Source organism: Pseudochaenichthys georgianus, unplaced genomic scaffold, assembly GCF_902827115.2.
Source record: "Pseudochaenichthys georgianus unplaced genomic scaffold, fPseGeo1.2 scaffold_511_arrow_ctg1, whole genome shotgun sequence".
In the NCBI taxonomy this organism is placed as follows: domain Eukaryota; kingdom Metazoa; phylum Chordata; class Actinopteri; order Perciformes; family Channichthyidae; genus Pseudochaenichthys; species Pseudochaenichthys georgianus.
The window spans coordinates 137,323-160,052 of NW_027263072.1; the positions used below are offsets into that span (position 1 = coordinate 137,323).

Consider the following 22,730-nt stretch of genomic DNA (forward strand, 5'->3'; position numbering starts at 1 on the left):
GTCTCGAGTGTTTCGTCAACATAATGTGTTAAATAATACTTCTGCATACAGTCTGTGACACTGTGAGTGTTGCACGGCCAGATGAGGCTAGAGAAGCTGACTCAGATAAGGAAATATATGATATATTATGATATTATATGATCGATGATCTGATTGATGATGTAATATGAATGATAAGTGCGACACGTCGGCGTCTTCACTGCATACGGCAGATTAAACTGTATTTCCTTTATCCTGTAATATGACTTGAGAGATTTAAACTCCGCACACTGAGTGGATCTCTTTTCTATAGATGCCGGAGGCAGGCAGCGCCAGGTAAAAGAAGTTATTTAGCCTTCTCAAACCTGAGCCTCACGCGCCGCCTATGGGGGATGTGCTAGTTACTTATCCGACCGGCCCACTTCGGTACCGGCCCATCGGGATTTGTCCCGATGGCCAGTCCGCCACTGCACCCACAGTCCGCCACTGCACCCAGCCCACGTAAACTGTCAACGGGGGGAGCCTCGCTGCGGGGAAACGGTGGACCTAGTGTCCCGATCGGAGTGGGAATAATAATAATAATAATCCGTGCATTTTATCCATTAATTTCCCCAACATTGTGGTAAAAAACCACACGTTTAATCCACGTTGTTGGTGTACTACAACTACAAAAAGCATCGGTTTGTTTTCTCATCAGTAAATGCAGACCGGCTCAAACAAACGATTTTTAATCATCATCCTCACTCGTCATTTAATGTATCATATGTTCGCCGAATTGACATGAAAGCACGAATAAATGTAGTTTCATCCACTTGAGTTTACAACCACAAAAATAATCGATTTGTTTTTATATCACATCCGACGGGAGGAAATTCAGCAGCTCTCACTCCCGATTTTTAATCCTAATGTAATCATCATCTTCACCACGATCATTTATGTTTATGTCGCCGAATTGACATGAAAGCACTGACAAATATGAATATACTGTAGTCAACTTCATTAAAACGTTATTAACGTGCCTAAACTCAGTAATTCACCATTTCTACGCATGACAACACACTTTGTCCGTGTTTGGCTCTCGAAGCGTTCCCGCATTGACGTCACTTCCGGCTTCCCCCAAAACTTCAAAATGAGTGAAGGAATTTCCCAGCGATGTTCGAAATTATTGATATTTAACGAAACGGTATCGCTTTTTCTTTTTTAAACTGACGGTTCGAGATTACTAGTAGCCCAATATTTCATTGCACAACAGTTGTTGGGATGCTGTCACAGGCTCTTGAAGGACTTAAAAACGTGGATGACCTTAAACTTTTTGATGTTAAACACGACCAAAACTGAAGTTATTGTACTTGGCCTGAAGAATCTACGAAACAAATTATCTAAAGACATACTAACTATGGATGGCATTAATTTGGCCTCCAGTGAGACTGTAAGGAATCTTGGTGTTATATTTGATCAGGATTTATCCTTTAACGCCCACATAAAATCAATTTCAAGGACCGCTTACTTCCATCTACGTAACATTGCAAAAATCAGGCATATCTTGCCTCAAAACGATGCAGAGAAACTAGTCCATGCATTTGTTACTTCTAGGCTGGATTATTGTAACTCCTTATTATCAGGGAGTACCAAGAAGTCAGTCAAGTGGCTTCAGCTGATTCAAAATGCTGCGGCTCGTGTACTAACCAGAGTTAGGAGAAGGGACCACATTACTCCTGTTCTGGCTGCCTTTCACTGGCTCCCTATAGAACACAGGATAGCATTTAAAATTATTCTTCTCGCCTACAAAGCCCTTAATGGGCAGGCGCCATCTTACCTTAAAGAACTCATTATACCCTACTGGCCTACTAGGGCATTGCGTTCCAAGAATGCAGGGTTGTTGGTTGTTCCTAGAGTCTCTAATGGCGCGTTTCCACTGCAGGCCTCGCTCGGCCTCGCTCGGTTTGGTTAGGCCTTATTAGGCCCGGCTCACTTTAAAGCTGTGCTTCCATTACAGTTTAGGAACTGGGGTAGTTACTATAGTAATGCAGGGTAGGCGGAGCCGTGACGTCATCTTCAATGAGCGCGCCAGAAAAACAACACAGCCGTTAGCTGTTAGCACTCAGAGCTCACAGCTCCTCATATCTGTTCAGAAACTAGACAAAAGTTAAACAAGTACAAACCACAGACTGCCTGAGTCATGGAGAATACAGTCGCTGGTTTATTTATGTCTGTATAGGCCGTTGTTGTGAGTGTGGACGGTCGGAGCATATATAACGTTAGCTTAGCCGAGCTCCATTTAGAAAACACGCATTTTAAAAGGTGTTTCTCTGCCGTCTGTCTGCAGACTTGTCAAAGCATTAATTGATGGTGTTTACTAACAGGTATCAGTATGTTGTTACTTCGGCATCATTTAGAAACGTGTATTACAATTAAATCACGGTCAAATATGTTCATCTTGTTGTAGTTGTAGCCCCCTTGCCAGCGATTCTCTCTCTAGTTTAGCATACTCAGCCCGACTCAGCCCGGTTGTTCCTGGCCCTAGAAAAAAGGTGAAAAAGTAGCCCCGGGCCAAAACTAGGCCAAGTGGAAACGCAACCAAAAACGGGCCCCGCACGGCTCGGCACGCTTAAAGCGAACTACCCGCTGCAGTGGAAATGCGCCATTAAAGTACAATGGGAGCCAGAGCCTTTTCTTATCAAGCTCCACGTTTGTGGAATCAGCTTCCAGTTTGTGTTCGGGCGGCAGACACCCTATCCGTTTTTAAGAGTGCGCTTAAGACCTTCCTTTTTGATAAAGCTTATAGTTAGGGCTGATTAGATTCAGCCCCTAGTTTTGCTGATATAGGCTTAGTTTGTCGGGGGACATCTTACTTCTTACTTCTCTCTGTCTGTACCTGTGTCCTCTCATGTTCCATTAACCCAGCTTCCCCAAATGTCTTTCTTTTTGGTGTCTATATACGCTGGGATCCGGAGTCATGGATGATCCTGCGGTCCTGTGTCCTGGATCGCGAGCGCTGGATCTTGAGTCGTGGCTGTGGTCCTGGATCATCGGTCCTGGATGGATATCCTCGTGGATTCATCTTCCTATTATACACACATGTATGTCCAAACATCTGGACTACCTATGTTGCAAATGTATTATCTTTTCAATTTACACACGGCATCTATTGCAGTCTGTCCGTCCTGGGAGAGGGATCCCTCCTCTGCTGCTCTCCCTGAGCTTTCTCCCATGTTCCCTTTAAACTGTGGGTTTTCTCCGGAAGTTTTTCCTTGTACGATGTGAGGGTCTGAGGACAGAGGGTCTAAGGACAGAGGGTGTCGTATTGTCATACTGATATTCTGTACAAACTGTGAAGTCCACTGAGACAAATGTAACATTTGTGATATTGGGCTATAAATAAACATTGATTGATTGAAATTAGTATGAATAATGTTAAACAAGAACAGGATAGTGAGCCGGGAGGCTGTGGCGCAGTGGATTAGTGCGCTGGTGTTGGGATCAGAGGGGCACAGGTTCAAACCCCACTGCAGTCAGCATGTTGTTGTGTCCCTGAGACACTTCACCCCAAATTGCTCCTGTGGGGATTGTCCACAGTATTGAGTATGTGAGTCGCTTTGGATAAAAGCGTCTAACAAGTGACATCATGTAATATCCATGATGTTTTTAAAGTACAGAAACATTCAGAATGCATGACGATTCCTTCAAAGGTTTTGTAATAGATAGTACTCTTAATTTATAAAGTAATAATACATGTGAATGATTGAGCTCATTAGTGGCCTGACTGGCCCTCCTAATTTGGTCTAAAAAAAGTCAATGATGATCATTGTGAAGGGGTGTCCAGCCCATATCAATAACATACCAAACTAGAAAATGCATTTCCTGCAGAAAATGCGTGTGAATGCTGTAAACTGTGAACATTTATGGCTGAATTTAGCTGAAAATGCAGAAAAAGCTGAATGTGTTATTAGCTGAATGGTAGCTGCTTTTAGCTAAACAAATGCAGAAAAAGCTTAATATTTAAATGAAAAGGTTTAAAAAAGGTATAAACAATGACATGTATAGCCTTGATGTCCTGAAATAGCTGAATAATGTAATAGTTGAATGGGTTCTGCAGCTGAAAATAGGCTGAAGGAGTTAAATATCAGATGTAAGTAGTAGTGAATTAATTTGTATTAAGATGAGAAAAGAAAGTAAAAAGGCTTGGGAAAATGTTGAACTAACTTGATGGTGAATGATCTGTCGCCATGGCAACGGCATTTGAAGAAATCTCAAAACTGTCATGTAGATGTCTTCACGGCTGGACTGTTAGCACACATGTGAAGTTTGAGCACTCTTTGAACATTTGCATAGGAGTTATAGTGACATCATATTTTATGGCAAGGGATGCGTTTCTATGGAAACGGCATATGGTGAGATCTCAGATTTGGCGTAGAGCTGTTGAGGCATGGACCGGTGATATACAAGTGAAGCTATGAGAAAACCGTGTTTCAAGGCGAGCATTGTGTTGCCATGGCAACGGCATTTGAAGAAATCTCAAAACTGTCCCGAAGATGTCTTCACGGCTGGACTGTTGAAGTTTACTGCATGTCAGCTGGAGTGATGACATCATGTTCCAAGGTTTCCATTGTTCTGAATGAGAGATAAACCTCTTACATGTGAACGTTTTGTGGAAGAACCGTAACAGATATCTGTGAAATTTCAAAACGTGAAGCATGTCAAGGAAGTTGAGTATATGAAGTGTAATTTCTGTGTAGTTTCGGGTTAATGATGTGGCCGTTTTGGCAGTTTAACTAAAGGTGTGCGGCTGCTACCGTGAGGAAATATCTGCCTGAAATTACAATGGGCTTCAATGGAGGAATGTTGAACTTTGTTTTCACTTCATGCCCTCAAGAGGCATTTTGTTTAATTTTTTATTTAATTTTTTTCAACCTAGGAGAGGTTTTCCTACGTTTTCCATGAAAAAATATGTCTGAGGAGTGTAGGGTTTGGGAATTATGGCAAGTTTAAAACATTTTTGGGGGAGAATTTCAAGCTGTCCTGCACTCTGTTTTGAGATCAAAGCACTCTAGAGTTAACGAGCTGCTCCATCCACTGTAATGTTAAAATCTGAAAAAGGCCTCTCTGCTAAGCTCCAAACTAACTTCAATATCTCAAAAAGTTTAAAAGATATCAAAAATCTGAATAGGAATTGAATAGCTGAAGGTCTTGTGATCATTTGAAAGTTAGAATGAAGTGTCTATCTGAAATTATGTGGAAGGAGAAGCATTTGGCGCAAAGTGTAGGAAAACAGGATTTGAAGGCATCTCCCATTGACTTCAATGTTAAAGAAATAGTTTAAAAAGCTGAATATTTCAAAAGGTATGAAATATTTAGAAAAAGTTGAAGGTTTCCCATCGATTCCTGAACAGACTGAATAGTTTAATATTTGAATGGTTTCTGTAGCTGAAAATAAGCTGAAGTTATGGAGAGCCAAAGTATTGGCTGAAATAATAAGGGGAAGAATAAAGATTTGAAGAACTATAGTGGAATGCTGTAAACATCATTACATGTGTAGCATGATGAACCCATTATTACCTCTTTTACATGTAGGCTACTAAAAAATAAAAATTAAGTTTACTGAGCCCCCTTATTGTTTGATTTAATTAATCAGAACAAATTATTTATGCTTAAAGTCATATACTTTTGTGTCTCAAACGGATAGACTAGGTTATTCATTAATTTGCCTAATAGTTGCTTAAAATGCTACAATAACATTTGCAATTCGTTTTTAATCTGCCATGTATGGTATCAATGTCTCTCAGCCACTGTAGTGTCGCGTCAGGTGGGCGTGTCGTGTACTTGCTGTATCTAGACCATATTGAAAAGTGGTGAATGACATTACGAGTATTTTAGACAATAAGCAGAGTTGTGCAGCTCTGTTTGTTGACCTTTCCAAAGCGTTTGACACCGTTGATCATCACATCTTAAAGCAGAGGCTGCTCAGTATAGGCATGTCCAGCCATGCAGTGGGGTGGTTTGAGAACTACCTCTCTGAAAGGTCCCATGTGTTCACTTTGATGGGCTGTCTTCTGAGTGGTTGAACATCACTAATGGTGTTCCTCAAGGCTCTGTTTCAGGACCACTTTTATTCTCCATCTACATCAACAGTTTAGGTGAACATGTGGATGAAGCTACTTTACATTTGTATGCGGATGATACCGTGATGTACTGTGCAGGTCCCTCATTCAGGAGGCTGGTGTTAAATTACAGGCTGTTTCTAACACTATTCAGACTCAGCTCTCTGAACTAAAGCTTCTTTTAAATGTGGATCAAACCAAGGTAATGCTCTTTTCTAAAGCTAAACAGACACCAGAGCCTGTTTTAGATATTGTAACTACGCACGGACAAGTACTCAAAGTGGTTACCTGTTACAAATACCTTGGTATCTGGCTTGATGATTGTCTCTCTTTTAAACTTCAGGTCAATAACCTGCTTAAAAAGCTGAGGGTGAGGCTAGGTTTCTTCTACAGGAACACGTCCTGTTTCTCGCTTGAGGCCAGGAAAAGGCTCCGTGACCTTTGACCTGTGCTGGACTCTGGGGATCTGGTCTATATGAATGCACCTGCCCGTTGCCTGGTCAAGTTAGATGCTGCGTATCACAGTGCTCTGAGATTTGTGACTAACTGTAAAGCATGAACCCATCACTGTACCCTGTACGCCAAGGCAGGTCTGCCTTCACTAACTGTACGGAGGCTCAGTCACTGGGACATGTTGATCTATAAAGCCATGTTGGGTAAACTACCTTTTTATATCTGCTCTCTGATCTCACAGAGAGTGGCAAGTAGCTATTGCCTGAGATCCCAGGATGTGTTTTTATCACATGTGCCGAGTGCTCGGACTGTTTTAGGCACTAAAGCTTTTATGTGCGCTGCTCCTCTAGCTTGGAACACTATGCAATGTTTTTTGAAACTGAGAATTTTGGTTCCCTTGTATCATTTTAAAGCTCGGATAGATGAAATGTTATTTGATACCTGTCATTGTGAATAGGTTGCTAATTTATACCCCTGTAATTATGTTGTATTGATGTCCTTTTTGTTTTCTATTGTTTTTAGCTGCTGAGTCACACGTCACGTGTGACTCAGCAGCTCTGAGAGGAGCAGCACCAGGAGGCCGTGACGTGTGACTCAGCAGCTCTGAGAGGAGCAGCACCAGCAGGCCTTGACGTGTGACTCAGCAGCTCTGAGAGGAGCAGCACCAGGAGGCCCTGACGTGTGACTCAGCAGCTCTGAGAGGAGCAGCACCAGGAGGCCGTGACGTGTGACTCAGCAGCTCTGAGAGGAGCAGCACCAGGAGGCTGTGAGGTGTGACTCAGCAGCTCTGAGAGGAGCAGCACCAGGAGGCTGTGACGTGTGACTCAGCAGCTCTGAGAGGAGCAGCACCAGGAGGCCCTAACGTGTGACTCAACAGCTCTGAGAGGAGCAGCACCAGGAGGCCCTGACGTGTGACTCAGCAGCTCTGAGAGGAGCAGCACCAGGAGGCCCTGACGTGTGACTCAGCAGCTCTGAGAGGAGCAGCACCAGGAGGCCCTGACGTGTGACTCAGCAGCTCTGAGAGGAGCAGCACCAGGAGGCCCTGACGTGTGACTCAGCAGCTCTAAGAGGAGCAGCACCAGGAGGCTGTGACGTGTGACTCAGCAGCTCTAAGAGGAGCAGCACCAGGAGGTGCTATTTTAACATTTCAAATTCTTTCGATACTTCCGATATTTAAATATATGTGTTATTCACTTTTTTAACTAAATTAATTTAGGATTATTTAATCTTTGTTCAAATGTTCATTGTATGTACCGATTTATTTATTTATATCTTTGTTTATTTAAAAAAATCCCTGTTCATATGAATACATATCATTATTATTGTTTATTTAAAATACTGTATTCATATTATATTCATTTAATTTAGTTGAATTTTAAAATCGTGATTTTTTCAAATGTTTTACTTTGAATTGAATTCACATGACAGCCCTTTTACTCATTTAAGTCCTCAGATAGATAATAATAATAATAATAATAATAATAATAATAATAATAATAATAATAACATGATTTTACTTTTTTATTTCTTTTTTTCTGTTTGAATGTGTGACGAAGATCACTGTGGACTGACGGCTTCGGGCTTTGTAGATTGCACTTTTTTTTTTTAAAGTGTTCCCTTTCCCCATGTCTGTTGCTGTTGATTGTGTGCACCTGGTGCCCTGTGCTGTCTCCTCCCCCCTCACCTGTGTCTGGTTGGGTTAATTAGTCTGTGGGTATTTAGGCTCTGTGTTTCCTGTAAGGTAGTGTGTGAGATCCTTGTGGCTGGTGACTGTGCTCACGTGAACAGCGAGATTGAGGCTGTGTGATGTGCCAGTGAGTAATAAATGCCCACACCGGGTTGTATTTTGGACGTTCTGCCTCTGCCTCCTTGCTTGGTCGGGCCGCTCAACGGTCAGCTTCACAGAATGAATAACCTTTATTTAGGTTTCATTTTGTTTAAATTTGATTCGTTGTAATTTAAATTAAACAAATATGAAGTATTTTTTTTAATCCGGAAATTAAAAGATCTGGGAAATCATCAGATTATTAAAAACTTTAATTGCTTTGGATATATGTATCATCATTGTTTGTTAAAAATAAGAAATACATATTGTCAAATTTCGGCTTTTTAAAAAAATATTTAGCCTTTTTTTGTTTAGAATTCTAACTTTTCTTCAAAAAAATTATTTTTTTCTCAGTACATATTTTTTTGTACTGAAAAAAATATATATATATTGTTTCATCATTTTTATTGTTTATCTTTATTTGTATTATTAAAACATTTGATTATTTTTGTAATTCTCGTCAAATGCTGCCGTGACTAAATAATTTCCCAATTTCGGATCAATAAAGTATCTATTTGTTTATTTTATTTATCCTATTTTATATGTTTTCTTTTTTGAATTATTTATTAGGAAATCCTCACATGAACAGCCATTTTAAAGTTAACTCCCCATTTATCTATTTAAATAAAAAATTAAAACTTGAAATGAATTAAAAGCATTACATGTTCCTTTGTTTATAAATACGTTTCTATAAGGTAGTGTCACCACAAGATGGCAGAAGCGGAACCTTTGTTTACCTTGCTTTCCACTCGGACCACATTAGATGTGAGACTCGGTAAAATGGCGGTGAACATCATGTTGGTTCCTTCGGTGGATTATAATCGGTCTAAATCTGAGACGTTGAGCGCGGTAGTCGCGGATAAACTGACCTCCGCGTCGCAGGAGATTTTAGTGGTGGTGCAGCGGACTGTGGCCGGGTTTGAGGACGAGATTTCGGCCTTGAGGAGCGAGATCACCCGGCAGAGGCACCAGCTGGAGCTCCTGCAGCCGAGAATCACTCTCTGCAGGCCGGGTAAAGTGCACCAAAATCCCGCTAACATCTGATGATTTAACACCACGGGTTTCTGCTTCTTCTCTCATTGTTTGTTATCTTCTTATGTTATGGATTCATAGGCTTTATGTTCACATGCAATCTGTTATTGTTTACTTGGTTTCAAGTTTCAAGTCTTCATCGTCATGTGCTCAGCGACTGCAGTGTAGGGCTGCGTCTCAGGTCGACTATTTTCATTTCCTCGGTCTCACCGGAAGTTCATTTGTCTGCGCCATCTTGAGTAGCGTCCCATGGCTCTTATTTCTGCCGGAGGATCGAGGAGCGATAACCGAGGAACCACCAGACCACCCTTCGATGAAATCCTCAGACACTCGCCCCGCCCTGTATTTATATTAATTATTTACACATGATTTCTTTATGTGATTAAAAAACAACCATTATCATTATTTATTTATTTTAATGATGTTTTCCAAAGTCAAGAGGTGATCACACATATAATAGTAATATATATATATATATATATATATTATATTCTATATATTAATAGTATTGTCTTGGTTTCAGTGGAGGCGGTTCGTGTGGAGGCCGGAGGAGGCGAGGCCCCCAAGGAAGAGAAGCAGACCGGTACTTTATATATACATATATTTTTAAAACATTATTATTCAATGGTTTTTCACATCACATTTCTGTTCATCATACAAAATCTACTAATATGCATAAATACATTCATCAAGTCATTGTGTGTGTGTGTGTGTGTGTGTGTGTGTGTGTGTGTGTGTGTGTGTGTGTGTGTGTGTGTGTGTGTGTGTGTGTGTGTGTGTGTGTGTGTGTGTGTGTGTGTGTGTGTGTGTGTGGTGTGTGTGTGTGTGTGTGTGTGTGTGTGTGTGTGTGTGTGTGTGTGTGTGTGTGTGTGTGTGTGTGTGTGTGTGTGTGTGTGTGTGTGTGTGTGTGTGTGTGTGTGTGTGTGTGTGTGTGTGTGTGTGTGTGTGTGTGTGTGTGGAGATAAGGGGTAGGGCATTGGCTTCCCAGTTGGCTTCCAGGAGTAGACAGAGCTCGGGCCTTTGCAGGATGTTAGTCTCACGCAGCGCCCACACGGCGGCGTGCGTTAGAGCTTGCCGGCGTGTCTGAAACTCGACCAACAACCAATCACGTGAATCTCCCGCCCCGGACACACAAGCACGCGGTTTGATTGGCTAGAGCTCGTACTGGCAGATGATTTCATTGGCAGACGCTTCCGCCGAAGCATAAAAAGTTTAAGCGAAGCAACGCTCCCACAATGCAGTTCGGCAAAGCGTGACGTCACCCCATTCAAAGTGAATGAGCAGAAGCGTTGAAGCTTCAACGCACGCCGCCGTGTGGACGGGCCGTCGGTCTGAACCAACACGCTTCTGACCTGACCTCTGGGTCCGGGCGGCGCCGTGGGGTCCTTGGTGCTGTTTCATCGACGATGAGCACAAGGCCATTGGGTTGAAGGTTCCTTCTCGTGTTGACCCACTTTTGCCTTTGCTGCACGAGTGGCAGATATCACCAGGTCGAGGTCGTCTTTGCAGAGCACCCACTCGCTCCTTTGAAATACGCTTTAGTTTTGTACCTGAACGTGAATAACTGAATTCTATTCATTTATAATATTTACAAAAACAATGTTAAATCACACTTTAATTAAAAAGTGTTCAGGTGGAAAATGTATTGGAGATAGTTTTTATTATTTATTTTTTTATTTGCTGGTAAAATAATGTTGAGTTTTCTTTTGTTTTTAGACGTGGAGGACTCGGATCCCTTTGAGGAAGACGAGGATAAGCAAGATGAAGAGGAGCCAGTCGTGCATCAGGGGGATGCTCAGACACCAGAACTCAGGTTAACATACGATTTAATTTATAACACTTTAAAAGTCTTAAAGGGAAAACTTGCATTTTGAAGGATTCTTAATTTGCCTTTTTTACAGCGACCCGGTGAGGAAGAGGAGGAAGGCGGGGAGGAAGAAGAGTGATTTCGTGAAGCTGCGAGTGTGTCTCCTGGGCAACACCGACTCGCTCAGGAAAGGCTGTGAGTCTGAAATATGCACACACACACACACACACACACACACACACACACACACACACAGCTCCATCGTGAGTCGACTAGAATAGATTCACTTTGTTCAATGTTCCAAACTCTCATTGGTTTCTCCCAGCATCTGTGAATTCAGTGTTTATCTTTTGCCAAAAACCTCCAGAGGTTTTAAAATGAATCAATTCTAAACATTAAAAAAAATGATTTAAAGTTATTTAATTTTTTGTGTTTAATTAATTTAAAAGTAATTAAAGACAATTGATTAAAATAAATCTAAACAATAGAAATGTTAAAAAACCGTTGTATACACCGGGGTGCCCATAACTGGTACGCATGCGCGGCACAAATCTGAGTTGCGTAACGTCCCTTGTGTCACTACGCGCCTTTGCGTACCTCAAAACACATATTTCGTCTACACGTGTTTCTTGTCAACAGTCAATGGAGTAAACCACGAGACATGTCCAACAAGACGAAGACATTGAGCAGCTACGTTGCCGTTTCGCTCCCTGCAGAAACTCTTCTGACTTCCTGTGACTGACCTGGGGCCGGCCGCGCCGCGCAGGCCGTAACCGACGGACCTGTGAAGCTTCCGGGAGGCAGAGGCTCAGAGCACCGGACGACAGTTAATAATAATAATATATTTTATTTATAAGCGCACTTTTCATTTGCGTACACACAACTCAAAGTGCTACAAAATGAAAAAGGGTGAAACAAAACAACAAAAACTATTTTAAAACAATTAAAACAACATAATAAAAGCTGTGACATTCATGCCGGCATGGCATAATGTGGGGGATGGACACATCTAGTTAAAGGCTACTCCACAGTCTGTGGTGTCCTCAGCTGGCTTGGGAGGGCACTCCACAGTCTGTGGTGTCCGCAGCTGGCTTGGGAGGGCACTCCACAGTCTGTGGTGTCCTCAGCTGGCTTGGGAGGGCACTCCACAGTCTGTGGTGTCCTCAGCTGGCTTGGGAGGGCACTCCACAGTCTGTGGTGTCCTCAGCTGGTTTGGGAGGGCACTCCACAGTCTGTGGTGTCCTCAGCTGGTTTGGGAGGGCACTCCACAGTCTGTGGTGTCCTCAGCTGGTTTGGGAGGGCACTCCACAGTCTGTGGTGTCCTCAGCTGGCTTGGGAGGGCACTCCACAGTCTGTGGTGTCCTCAGCTGGCTTGGGAGGGCACTCCACAGTCTGTGGTGTCCTCAGCTGGCTTGGGAGGGCACTCCACAGTCTGTGGTGTCCTCAGCTGGCTTGGGAGGGCACTCCACAGTCTGTGGTGTCCTCAGCTGGCTTGGGAGGGCACTCCACAGTCTGTGGTGTCCTCAGCTGGCTTGGGAGGGCACTCCACAGTCTGTGGTGTCCTCAGCTGGTTTGGGAGGGCACTCCACAGTCTGTGGTGTCCTCAGCTGGCTTGGGAGGGCACTCCACAGTCTGTGGTGTCCTCAGCTGGTTTGGGAGGGCACTCCACAGTCTGTGGTGTCCTCAGCTGGCTTGGGAGGGCACCCCACAGTCTGTGGTGTCCTCAGCTGGCTTGGGAGGGCACTCCACAGTCTGTGGTGTCCTCAGCTGGTTTGGGAGGGCACTCCACAGTCTGTGGTGTCCTCAGCTGGCTTGGGAGGGCACTCCACAGTCTGTGGTGTCCTCAGCTGGTTTGGGATGGCACTCCACAGTCTGTGGTGTCCTCAGCTGGCTTGGGAGGGCACTCCACAGTCTGTGGTGTCCTCAGCTGGCTTGGGAGGGCACTCCACAGTCTGTGGTGTCCTCAGCTGGTTTGGGAGGGCACTACACAGTCTGTGGTGTCCTCAGCTGGCTTGGGAGGGCACTCCACAGTCTGTGGTGTCCTCAGCTGGCTTGGGAGGGCACTCCACAGTCTGTGGTGTCCTCAGCTGGCTTGGGAGGGCACTCCACAGTCTGTGGTGTCCTCAGCTGGTTTGGGAGGGCACTCCACAGTCTGTGGTGTCCTCAGCTGGCTTGGGAGGGCACTCCACAGTCTGTGGTGTCCTCAGCTGGCTTGGGAGGGCACTCCACAGTCTGTGGTGTCCTCAGCTGCCTTGGGAGGGCACTCCACAGTCTGTGGTGTCCTCAGCTGCCTTGGGAGGGCACTCCACAGTCTGTGGTGTCCTCAGCTGGCTTGGGAGGGCACTCCACAGTCTGTGGTGTCCTCAGCTGGCTTGGGAGGGCACTCCACAGTCTGTGGTGTCCTCAGCTGGTTTGGGAGGGCACTCCACAGTCTGTGGTGTCCTCAGCTGGCTTGGGAGGGCACTGCACAGTCTGTGGTGTCCTCAGCTGGTTTGGGAGGGCACTCCACAGTCTGTGGTGTCCTCAGCTGGTTTGGGAGGGCACTGCACAGTCTGTGGTGTCCTCAGCTGGCTTGGGAGGGCACTCCACAGTCTGTGGTGTCCTCAGCTGCCTTGGGAGGGCACTCCACAGTCTGTGGTGTCCTCAGCTGCCTTGGGAGGGCACTCCACAGTCTGTGGTGTCCTCAGCTGCCTTGGGAGGGCACTCCACAGTCTGTGGTGTCCTCAGCTGCCTTGGGAGGGCACTCCACAGTCTGTGGTGTCCTCAGCTGGCTTGGGAGGGCACTCCACAGTCTGTGGTGTCCTCAGCTGGCTTGGGAGGGCACTCCACAGTCTGTGGTGTCCTCAGCTGGCTTGGGAGGGCACTCCACAGTCTGTGGTGTCCTCAGCTGCCTTGGGAGGGCACTCCACAGTCTGTGGTGTCCTCAGCTGCCTTGGGAGGGCACTCCACAGTCTGTGGTGTCCTCAGCTAGCTTGGGAGGGCACTCCACAGTCTGTGGTGTCCTCAGCTGGCTTGGGAGGGCACTCCACAGTCTGTGGTGTCCTCAGCTGGCTTGGGAGGGCACTCCACAGTCTGTGGTGTCCTCAGCTGGTTTGGGAGGGCACTCCACAGTCTGTGGTGTCCTCAGCTGCCTTGGGAGGGCACTCCACAGTCTGTGGTGTCCTCAGCTGCCTTGGGAGGGCACTCCACAGTCTGTGGTGTCCTCAGCTGCCTTGGGAGGGCACTCCACAGTCTGTGGTGTCCTCAGCTGGCTTGGGAGGGCACTCCACAGTCTGTGGTGTCCTCAGCTGCCTTGGGAGGGCACTCCACAGTCTGTGGTGTCCTCAGCTGGTTTGGGAGGGCACTCCACAGTCTGTGGTGTCCTCAGCTGGCTTGGGAGGGCACTCCACAGTCTGTGGTGTCCTCAGCTGGCTTGGGAGGGCACTCCACAGTCTGTGGTGTCCTCAGCTGCCTTGGGAGGGCACTCCACAGTCTGTGGTGTCCTCAGCTGGGTTGGGAGGGCATTCCACAGTCTTCTGTGAAAAAGTACTTTCTGATTTAAAAACAAAAATCATAATTTTGAAAAGAATTAAATTCTGAAAAAAATCAGAATTCAGAAAAGTTATTAAATAATAAATGTCAGTGTGAATCTAAATTCATGGATTTTATTTGTTTTTATTTTCCCACCGCCTCAGTGTTGAAGTCGGGGGTGCAGGAGTTGCGTTGCCCCCCCGGTCTGTCGGAAGAGGACTTCCTGCTTCTTCTCCGTTCATCGTTTCCACGGTTACGCCTCCCGGTGGACGCCATGACGGCTGACCCGTCTCAACGTCTGCAGACACTGGAGCTGAAGAGTCTGACGCCCGAAGAAATCCAGAGGAGCGTCGGGGCGGTGGGGAGGGGGAGGTCAGCGCTCTACCTGAGAGAGAGGAGGGTAACAATATTTATTTTTTATTATGTTTTTTATTTATATAATTAAGCAATAGCTCACGACAGGCCGTGGTATATGCTCAGTATATCACAGCTAAGGGGGTTGAACCACGCCCTTAGCTGTGATATAATGAGCATTGCTTTTATCAAACGGTTACCAAGTGTGGCAATATGAAAGAAAAAGACATAGTTTTTATTAGTAAATAACGATGTTCAAAATAAAACATAGTGCGAGGTGGTTGCTATGCAACAACACTAACATTTTTATAGAGCGCTTTTCTTTTATATTTATTTTGTATTTACTTTATTTCATAAATTTGATTATATATATTATTTTTGACACACTGCATTTATTTTCATTTTTAGATATTTTCTTTTTATTATTTTACTCTTATTTTATTGTTTTTATTTAAATGTCTTCCTTATTTGAATACTTTATTATTATATTTTATTTTTACATTTTATTCAGAGAAAGTCAGAGGATATTCTCCATGTTTTAATTTCATTTTATGAGCAGCTTTGTCTCTTATAATTAAACATGAACAATAAACAATTCTCATATAAAAGAAACTGCCAAATTCTGCAAATAATTTGTTTTATTAATTGATTCTCCACTTGTAAAATGCATATATCAGGTATTCAAGCACAAATCATGATTTAAAAGTGATTGTTTTTGTTTCCAGTCTGCAAATAACTCTCAGGACACGGAGCAACTTCCTGTTCCGGGGAGGAAAGACAACGTAACACATGAAACGGGAAGTGATGAAAACAGGCCGAATACAAGGTAATTATTTAATTCAACCTTCTGTTGTATCTTCTAATCGTTAATATCATATATCATTCAAACATCGGTGTAAATTCAACTTTGCATTTTAGTATAAGAGTACTTACCCAGCTTTTTTTCGACGAAACTGTGTCTCAGGGCTTCTTAACATTTAACTAACTATGAATGTGTCATACCCACTTAACGGGAAGAAAGTCAGCTAACTGACGATACGAAAAAAATGTACCGAAACAAAACACAAGTCTAACGCCGAGACTCTGAATTAGCACTAAGCGAACATTTGCTGACGCACTTCGCACAGAACTCACGTTAGCGATCTTTTATACTTCATCGGATCTGCACAAACAAGATTCCACAGATTCTAGAGGTATAAGTATCATCACTGTGCGATCAAAACTCGCGGCAGTTCAGGCAAACCCAGACAACACACAGCGTAGCTTTACGGAGCCAAAACGGCAAATACGTCTTACCTTTGCTGTTTTTCTGATGAAAAGTTGTGTTTCATGGCATTAAAAAGATAAAAACGCTGCTGAAGGTTAATCCAATGTTTCTGTGTCCATTTGAAATGATTACTGATAATCCATCATCATATTTATGGCAATAAGCCTAATTTTCAGTTTTCAGAGCGTAACATAGCTTTCGGTTTGAGCAAGCTGCATGTGCATCACTCTCACTTCTCAATGGTAAAGTGTAGGTGGATTTAGGAACTTCCCCTCGATTCTATTGGCTCTAACGGTTCAAAAGAGGTGTCAATCACCCAAATCGACCAATGGGTTCCAGAGATATGGCAAATCCACCCAAATGACCCCAGAAGTGGGTTTTTTTGTTGCTAAACCTCTCTAAAAAGGTCACATGTCACTTGTTTTGCATCAATCTCGATACAGGGTACTTATTATATGTTGTAGATTGGATTCCTAAAGCTTTTAGTCTACTATCCCATCGTCCAAGGGTGGTTTTCACAAGAAGTAATTTTTTTTTTTTGGATGGAAACTATAATTTACAGTTTTTTACTATGTTCAATCTGAATTTACTTTAAAATAAAAACATCTATATTGATTCTGACTTTTCTACATCCAACTCACAGGTTCATCATTGCTTTGAGAACAAAGATTATTAATTTAACCCTTTTAGAAGATATGGTCATTTGTTCTGGGAATGTCTTGACCTGAAAAACAGGCTCCAGGCTTAACAGGTTAATAAGTAATTGAAGACAACATTTAAGTTAACCATAAACTTAGCCACTTACAGTGCATCCGGAAAGTATTCATACCCCTTCACTTTTTTCACATTTTGTTATGTTACAGCCTCATCATCTGGGGCCTCATGTATAACGCTGTGCGTAGGATTCACGTGGGAAGGTTGCTTACGTAGTAGAAATCCAAAAAATAGGTACAGAAATGTTCCGACATTTTCAGATTCACCAAACATTGCGTACCGGCGAAGAAAGTGCTTACGGCACTTCCTACGCTGGTTTCCCTTTATAAATCACAACCGACTCGAAATGCGGTGCAGCTTTTGCTGCTGGATGCAGTTTGAACCAGAGTAGCAGCATGGAGGTCGGATCGTCACCAAAATAAATAAATAAGTGGTCCGAAAAAGGTTAATGACAAAAACAATACTCATAGCCTTCCTCAGGCAGTGTGTTTGCACCGGGGACAGGAGACCCCCCCCCCCCCCCCCCTGACGAGAAACTAAGAAATGATCGGGGAATCCCTCCGGAGTGGAGTCATGACGACTGAATCTGAATTATGTTGTTGAATTTGGTAGTTTGTGTCCCAGCTGTCGATCAGCAACTATATATCCATAATCCACCAGTTAGAGGAAATACAACCAATGTGTTATATCAGCTGCACAATTTACCACATGGTGTTCTTAGCTTCCAGACCTCCTGTGTTTTACGAGCGACTTATCAAGTCTTGGCAAACGGCATAAAACACGATTAAACATGATGGCATATAAAACCATGCTCGTATCTACAACCTATAGAAATGCAACACGGCGTCAGTTTAGACGTAATTCTGTCCTCCTGCTCACCGCATCATTTGAGAAAACATTTTCATAACATAAGTGACCTGCTCTATCGAAATCAGTCGCTTTGACCCGAAGACACATTTTGAGTTGTATACACTGTTGGAAAGAGGAGAGTCTTAGCTTTCTGATGATATCAGGATTGTTTCTGTTCTCCAAATATTAAGCGAAATATGTCACATTATATAATGACCGTCAGCGAGTCATCGTTTTGAGAGAAAGGCCTTCAAAGTTTCCTCTCTCTGGAATCCATCGATCTGATTGGTTATTAGCAAATGATCAAAATACTACGGAGGGAAGATGTTTTCGTTTGGATTACTGGTCTGGGGGAAGCTCGCGAGTGTGTGTGTGTGTGTGTATATGTGTGTGTGTTTGTGTAATTTTGCATTTGTGTATTGTGTTTGTTTCCCGGGGAAAACCCTCAGGAGAAACACCGGCTGTTGTTCTGCCTGCTGTGACGTCAAGTTACTCCGTTCTCCGCTTGTAATTATGCCGAAGCTTCAAAGTTGTATTTATCATCTGAATTTGCCAAAACAAGTTTAATTTTCTGAAAGCCAAGACTTTGTTTATTTGAAATCAGATGAAAACAAACTGTAACGGACCCTGCCGTGTTATTTATGATTACTCTACGCTTACATTCATAATGTCAGCCGGAGGGAGGGGGGGCGGCGCTGCGGAAGAGCAGATTGCCTGTCATCTTCCCTTTACAAGCTTAAAGAATGTATTTATCGTGAGTTTGGAAATAAAAGTTTCATATTCTGAAAGCCAAGACTTTGTTTGTTTAAAATCAAACAAAACACCCGAACCCCGAAAAAATAGTTTTTTACGCAAATCCACGTTTATTTTGAAATGAGCCGTTGAGACTTCCGACTGATTTCGATAGAGCGGGTCACATATTCGAGGTGGTTTTAAATGACATATCTGTATTTATTTATTTCTCCAAGTTATGTGTGTGTGTGCACTGAGGAGTCTCAAGCAGGCGTTTGTTAAATCATTTTAAGATTGGCTTTAATCAATGTCTGAAAATGAATTCTTCATATATGATAAATGAGAGGTAACACTTTATTTATGGTATTATTTCAACATATTTCTCTCCATCCTTTCTTCTGCCAACGGGGTCGCAGTTTCTCGTCTCCCGTTGTTGTGCTTAGTGCGTACGCATGGGTTAGAGTTTGCGTGGAGGACCGCACGTTTTCCCGTCAAGTTAGTATTTTTATAAATCGCAAACATTGCGTAGAAACTGGCATACGCCATTTTTTTTTTTAGCGTATATCCCTTTATAAATGAGGCCCCTGGTCAACACCATCCCTACAGTGAGGCATGGTGGGGAGGTTTTTCAGCGGCAGGAACTGGGAGACTAGTCGGGATCAAGGGAAAGATGAGTGCAACAATGTACAGGGAGATCCTTGATGAAAACCGGCTCTGGACCTCAGACTGGAGCGAAGGTTCACCTTTCAACTGGACAACGACCCTACGCACACAGCCACGATAACAAAGGAGTGGCTTCGGGACAAGTCTGTGAATGTCCTTGAGTGGCCCGGCCAAAGTCCAGACTTTACCCCGATTGAACGTCTCTGGAGTAGGGATGCATACCGTTGACTTTTTTACTCAACCGATACCACTGAACGATACCGATACTCAACCGATACATATCGTGATACTTTGAAAATGTATCATCCCACAATTACTTCCATAAAGCACTTTACGGTATAGTTAACATGTCAAATGAATATTAAATTCAATTGTGGGACTTCTTGGACCTTTTAGTACTGAACAAACAATGAAAAATAATAATTTCGGTACGGTATACCGTAGCCACCAGTAACCGGTATTTCGGTAATACCGGATACCGGTATTTCGGTAATACCGGATACCGGTATGCATCCCTACTCTGGAGAGATCTGAAAATGGCTGTGCACCGACGCTCCCCATCCACGCTGATAGAGCTTGAGACGATCTGCAAAGAAGAATGGAAGAAACTGCCCAAAGATAGGTGTGCCAAGCGTGTGGCATCATACTCAAGAAGACTTGAGGCTGTAATTACTGCCAAAGGTGCTTCAACAACGTATTGAGTAAAGGGTGTGAATACTTATGTTTATGTGATATTTGAGGTTGTTTTTTTTTATTCATTTGCAAAAAGTGTTTAAAAACTTGTTTCACTTTGTCATTATGGGGTAATGTTGAGAAAATAAATACATTTAAACCATTTTGAAATATGGCTGTAACATAACAAAATGTGGAACAATTGAAGGGGTATGAATACTTTCCGGATGCACTGTAATTTAACAAAATTCGTTGATATTTAATTATTTTATGGTTCTTTAATTCAATGGATGTTATTGCAACCAATATTTCTGGGACAAGGGTGGAAGGGAAATGGTAAAACTATATTATAATTGTACTTTTTACCTGTGAAATAAACAGTTACGTTCTTTAAAAAAAATTATGATCAGTTTTGGACAATTTTAGAATCAGATTATAAAATGTATTACGACAGGTCAACTTCAGTTTTTTGTCAAAATTAAAAACGTGTGTATTTTTGCCTCTTGAAAAAAAAAAGCTGAAACGTTACGCCCATTTTTATCTACAAGATAGATGTGGCCATATGTTCTCATATTTAAAGTATCCTTAGTAATAAGCACGCTGTGTAAGAACCAAAGATAAAGCAGCATTTCAATATTAAAACTCCTTTTCTTCTGCCTTTTTAGTTCCCACTACAGTCCTGCTGAAAACATGCAGAGCGACGAAGCTGACAATCTGACACAGCAACAAGAAACAGATGAAGACGGAGAAAAACCTGGAAGATCAGAAGCAGAGGAAGGTGGCGATGGAGAAGATGGAGATGAGGGGGAGGAAGATGATGGAGATGAGGGGGAGGAAGATGATGGAGATGAGGGGGAGGAAGATGATGGAGAAGATGGAGATGAGGGGGAGGAAGATGATGGAGAAGATGGAGATGAGGGAGATGAGGGGGAGGAAGATGATGGAGATAAGGAGTGGAAACCAGAGGAGAGTGACGATGGAGAGAAGGAGTTAGGAGGGGAAGCTTCGGGAGTGAAAACAAAAAGGAGGAAGGAAACCGTCGGCGCTCCTTTAGCTTGTAAAGTTTGCGGAGCTCTTCGAGGATCCCTGAACATGCTGATCAAACACTCCTGGGGTCACGTGCACGAACAGGAAAGTGTGTGTGGAGTGTGTGGAGAAAACGTTGAGGATCTGAAACACCATCTGAAAACTCACCAGAAAACTTTAGAGGATTGCGACATCTGCGGAAAGTCTTTCCTCACCGCCGGGAGTCGAGATAAACACGCCTTGTTGCACACGGGAGAGAAACCGTACGAGTGCGACGTCTGCCACAAAGCGTATGTGTTGAAATCCAGTTTGAAGGCGCATAGGTGGGAACACGTGCAGGAGAAACCACACAAGTGTCAAGTCTGCAATCGGTCTTTCGCTTTTAGTCACCTGCTGACGATTCACAGCAGCAGTCACACAGGGGAGAAACCGTACACTTGCGACGTTTGCGGGAAATCCCTTTTCGACCTAAGATCTTTGTCACGACACAAGCTGACCCACAGCGGGGAGAAACGCTACGTCTGTCAGGTGTGCGGGAAGCGGTTTTTACTTCCCGAGAATCTTAAAGGGCACTCCAAGAGAATCCACACGGCTCGAGACAAAACTCACCTCTGCGACGTTTGCTGCAAGACTTTCCACTCCTTACCTCAGCTGAAGGTTCACCTGAAGACACACAGCGGGGATAAGATCCTTTGTCAGGAATGTGGAAAAGGGTTGTCGTCTCGAGGCGCTTTGCGTCGACACATGGTGATTCACACAGGGGAGAAACCGCACAAATGCTCCGAGTGCGGGCGCACCTTTAATGCGTTGAGTATCCTCAGAGGACACATGAAAACACATTCTGGCGTCAAACCGTTTGTGTGCAATATCTGCGGGAAAGTTTGTGCTCGTAAGGAACATCTGACCGTTCACATGAGGTTGCACAACGGGGAGAAACCGTACAAATGCATCGTTTGCGAGAAAGCCTTTACACAGAGTCACTGTCTGAAAACTCACATGAAGAATCACCGAGGGGAAGAAGAGACGGCGGCGGACGCAATAACATCCTGAAAAACTGTAATAATTATTTTTCCAAAATGTTGAAAAATAAACATTTTTAAAAAGCTTGTTGACATTTTTGTGAGTTTTATTTATCAGGTAAATTCCCTTTTAAACGTAGAATTTCATTCCTCTAATAATGCTACATTGTAGATAGCTAACAGTTACCTGAGGTTTCGTTGACTTACAATACGATGCGTTCAAGCTCTCTTCAGTGAAAATGTCTTAAGTTTTATCTTGTAAAATTACTAGGGCTGTCAAGTTTTGCGTTAATAACGCGTTAACGCAAAAGAAAATTAACGCCACTAATTATTTTAACGCGATTAACGCATGTGTATTTTTTTTCCTCGGCCGCCCCGTAGTTTAAAATACCGAGTTTAAAATACCATCTGCAAGCTGATGCTGACAGCCCCGCTCCTGCCGCCCGCTTGTGGCAGACCACACTTCCACGCTCACCGGCAGGCACCGACTGGCCATCGGGAGGACTGGGAGGGTGTGTGTATGTGTGGCCCGAGCGAGCGAGAGAGAGACCTTACGTGCATTGTTGTCGTTGTTAGCATCTGGTGCTAGCTAGCTGCGCTAATGGATATAAGGAGCTGTTTCAATGAAAACAGAGGAGCGACATTTCGCCACAACTGCGCCGAACACTTGACTTTATGCAGGAAGCAGACAGCGGGAAATTGTAGGAGAAGTCAGCACACTCATGATTGC

At 43.6% G+C, this 22,730-nt stretch overlaps 1 protein-coding gene across 2 annotated transcripts; it reads left to right on the forward strand.

The window, feature by feature from the left end:
* The first annotated feature begins 8,286 nt into the window (after positions 1-8,286).
* Positions 8,287-22,053, forward strand: LOC139433486 (zinc finger protein 25-like). 2 transcript variants are annotated; one of them, XM_071202520.1, is made up of 7 exons: positions 8,287-8,344; positions 9,911-9,970; positions 11,104-11,200; positions 11,289-11,389; positions 14,869-15,104; positions 15,784-15,884; positions 20,621-22,053. In XM_071202520.1, coding segments are annotated over exons 1-7 (2,007 nt in total). In that variant the 5' UTR covers positions 8,287-8,343; the 3' UTR covers positions 22,032-22,053. The 2 variants fall into 2 exon arrangements, with proteins under 2 accessions (XP_071058621.1, XP_071058620.1); XM_071202519.1 differs by lacking the exon at positions 8,287-8,344 and adding an exon at positions 9,103-9,367.
* The last annotated feature ends 677 nt before the right edge of the window (positions 22,054-22,730 follow it).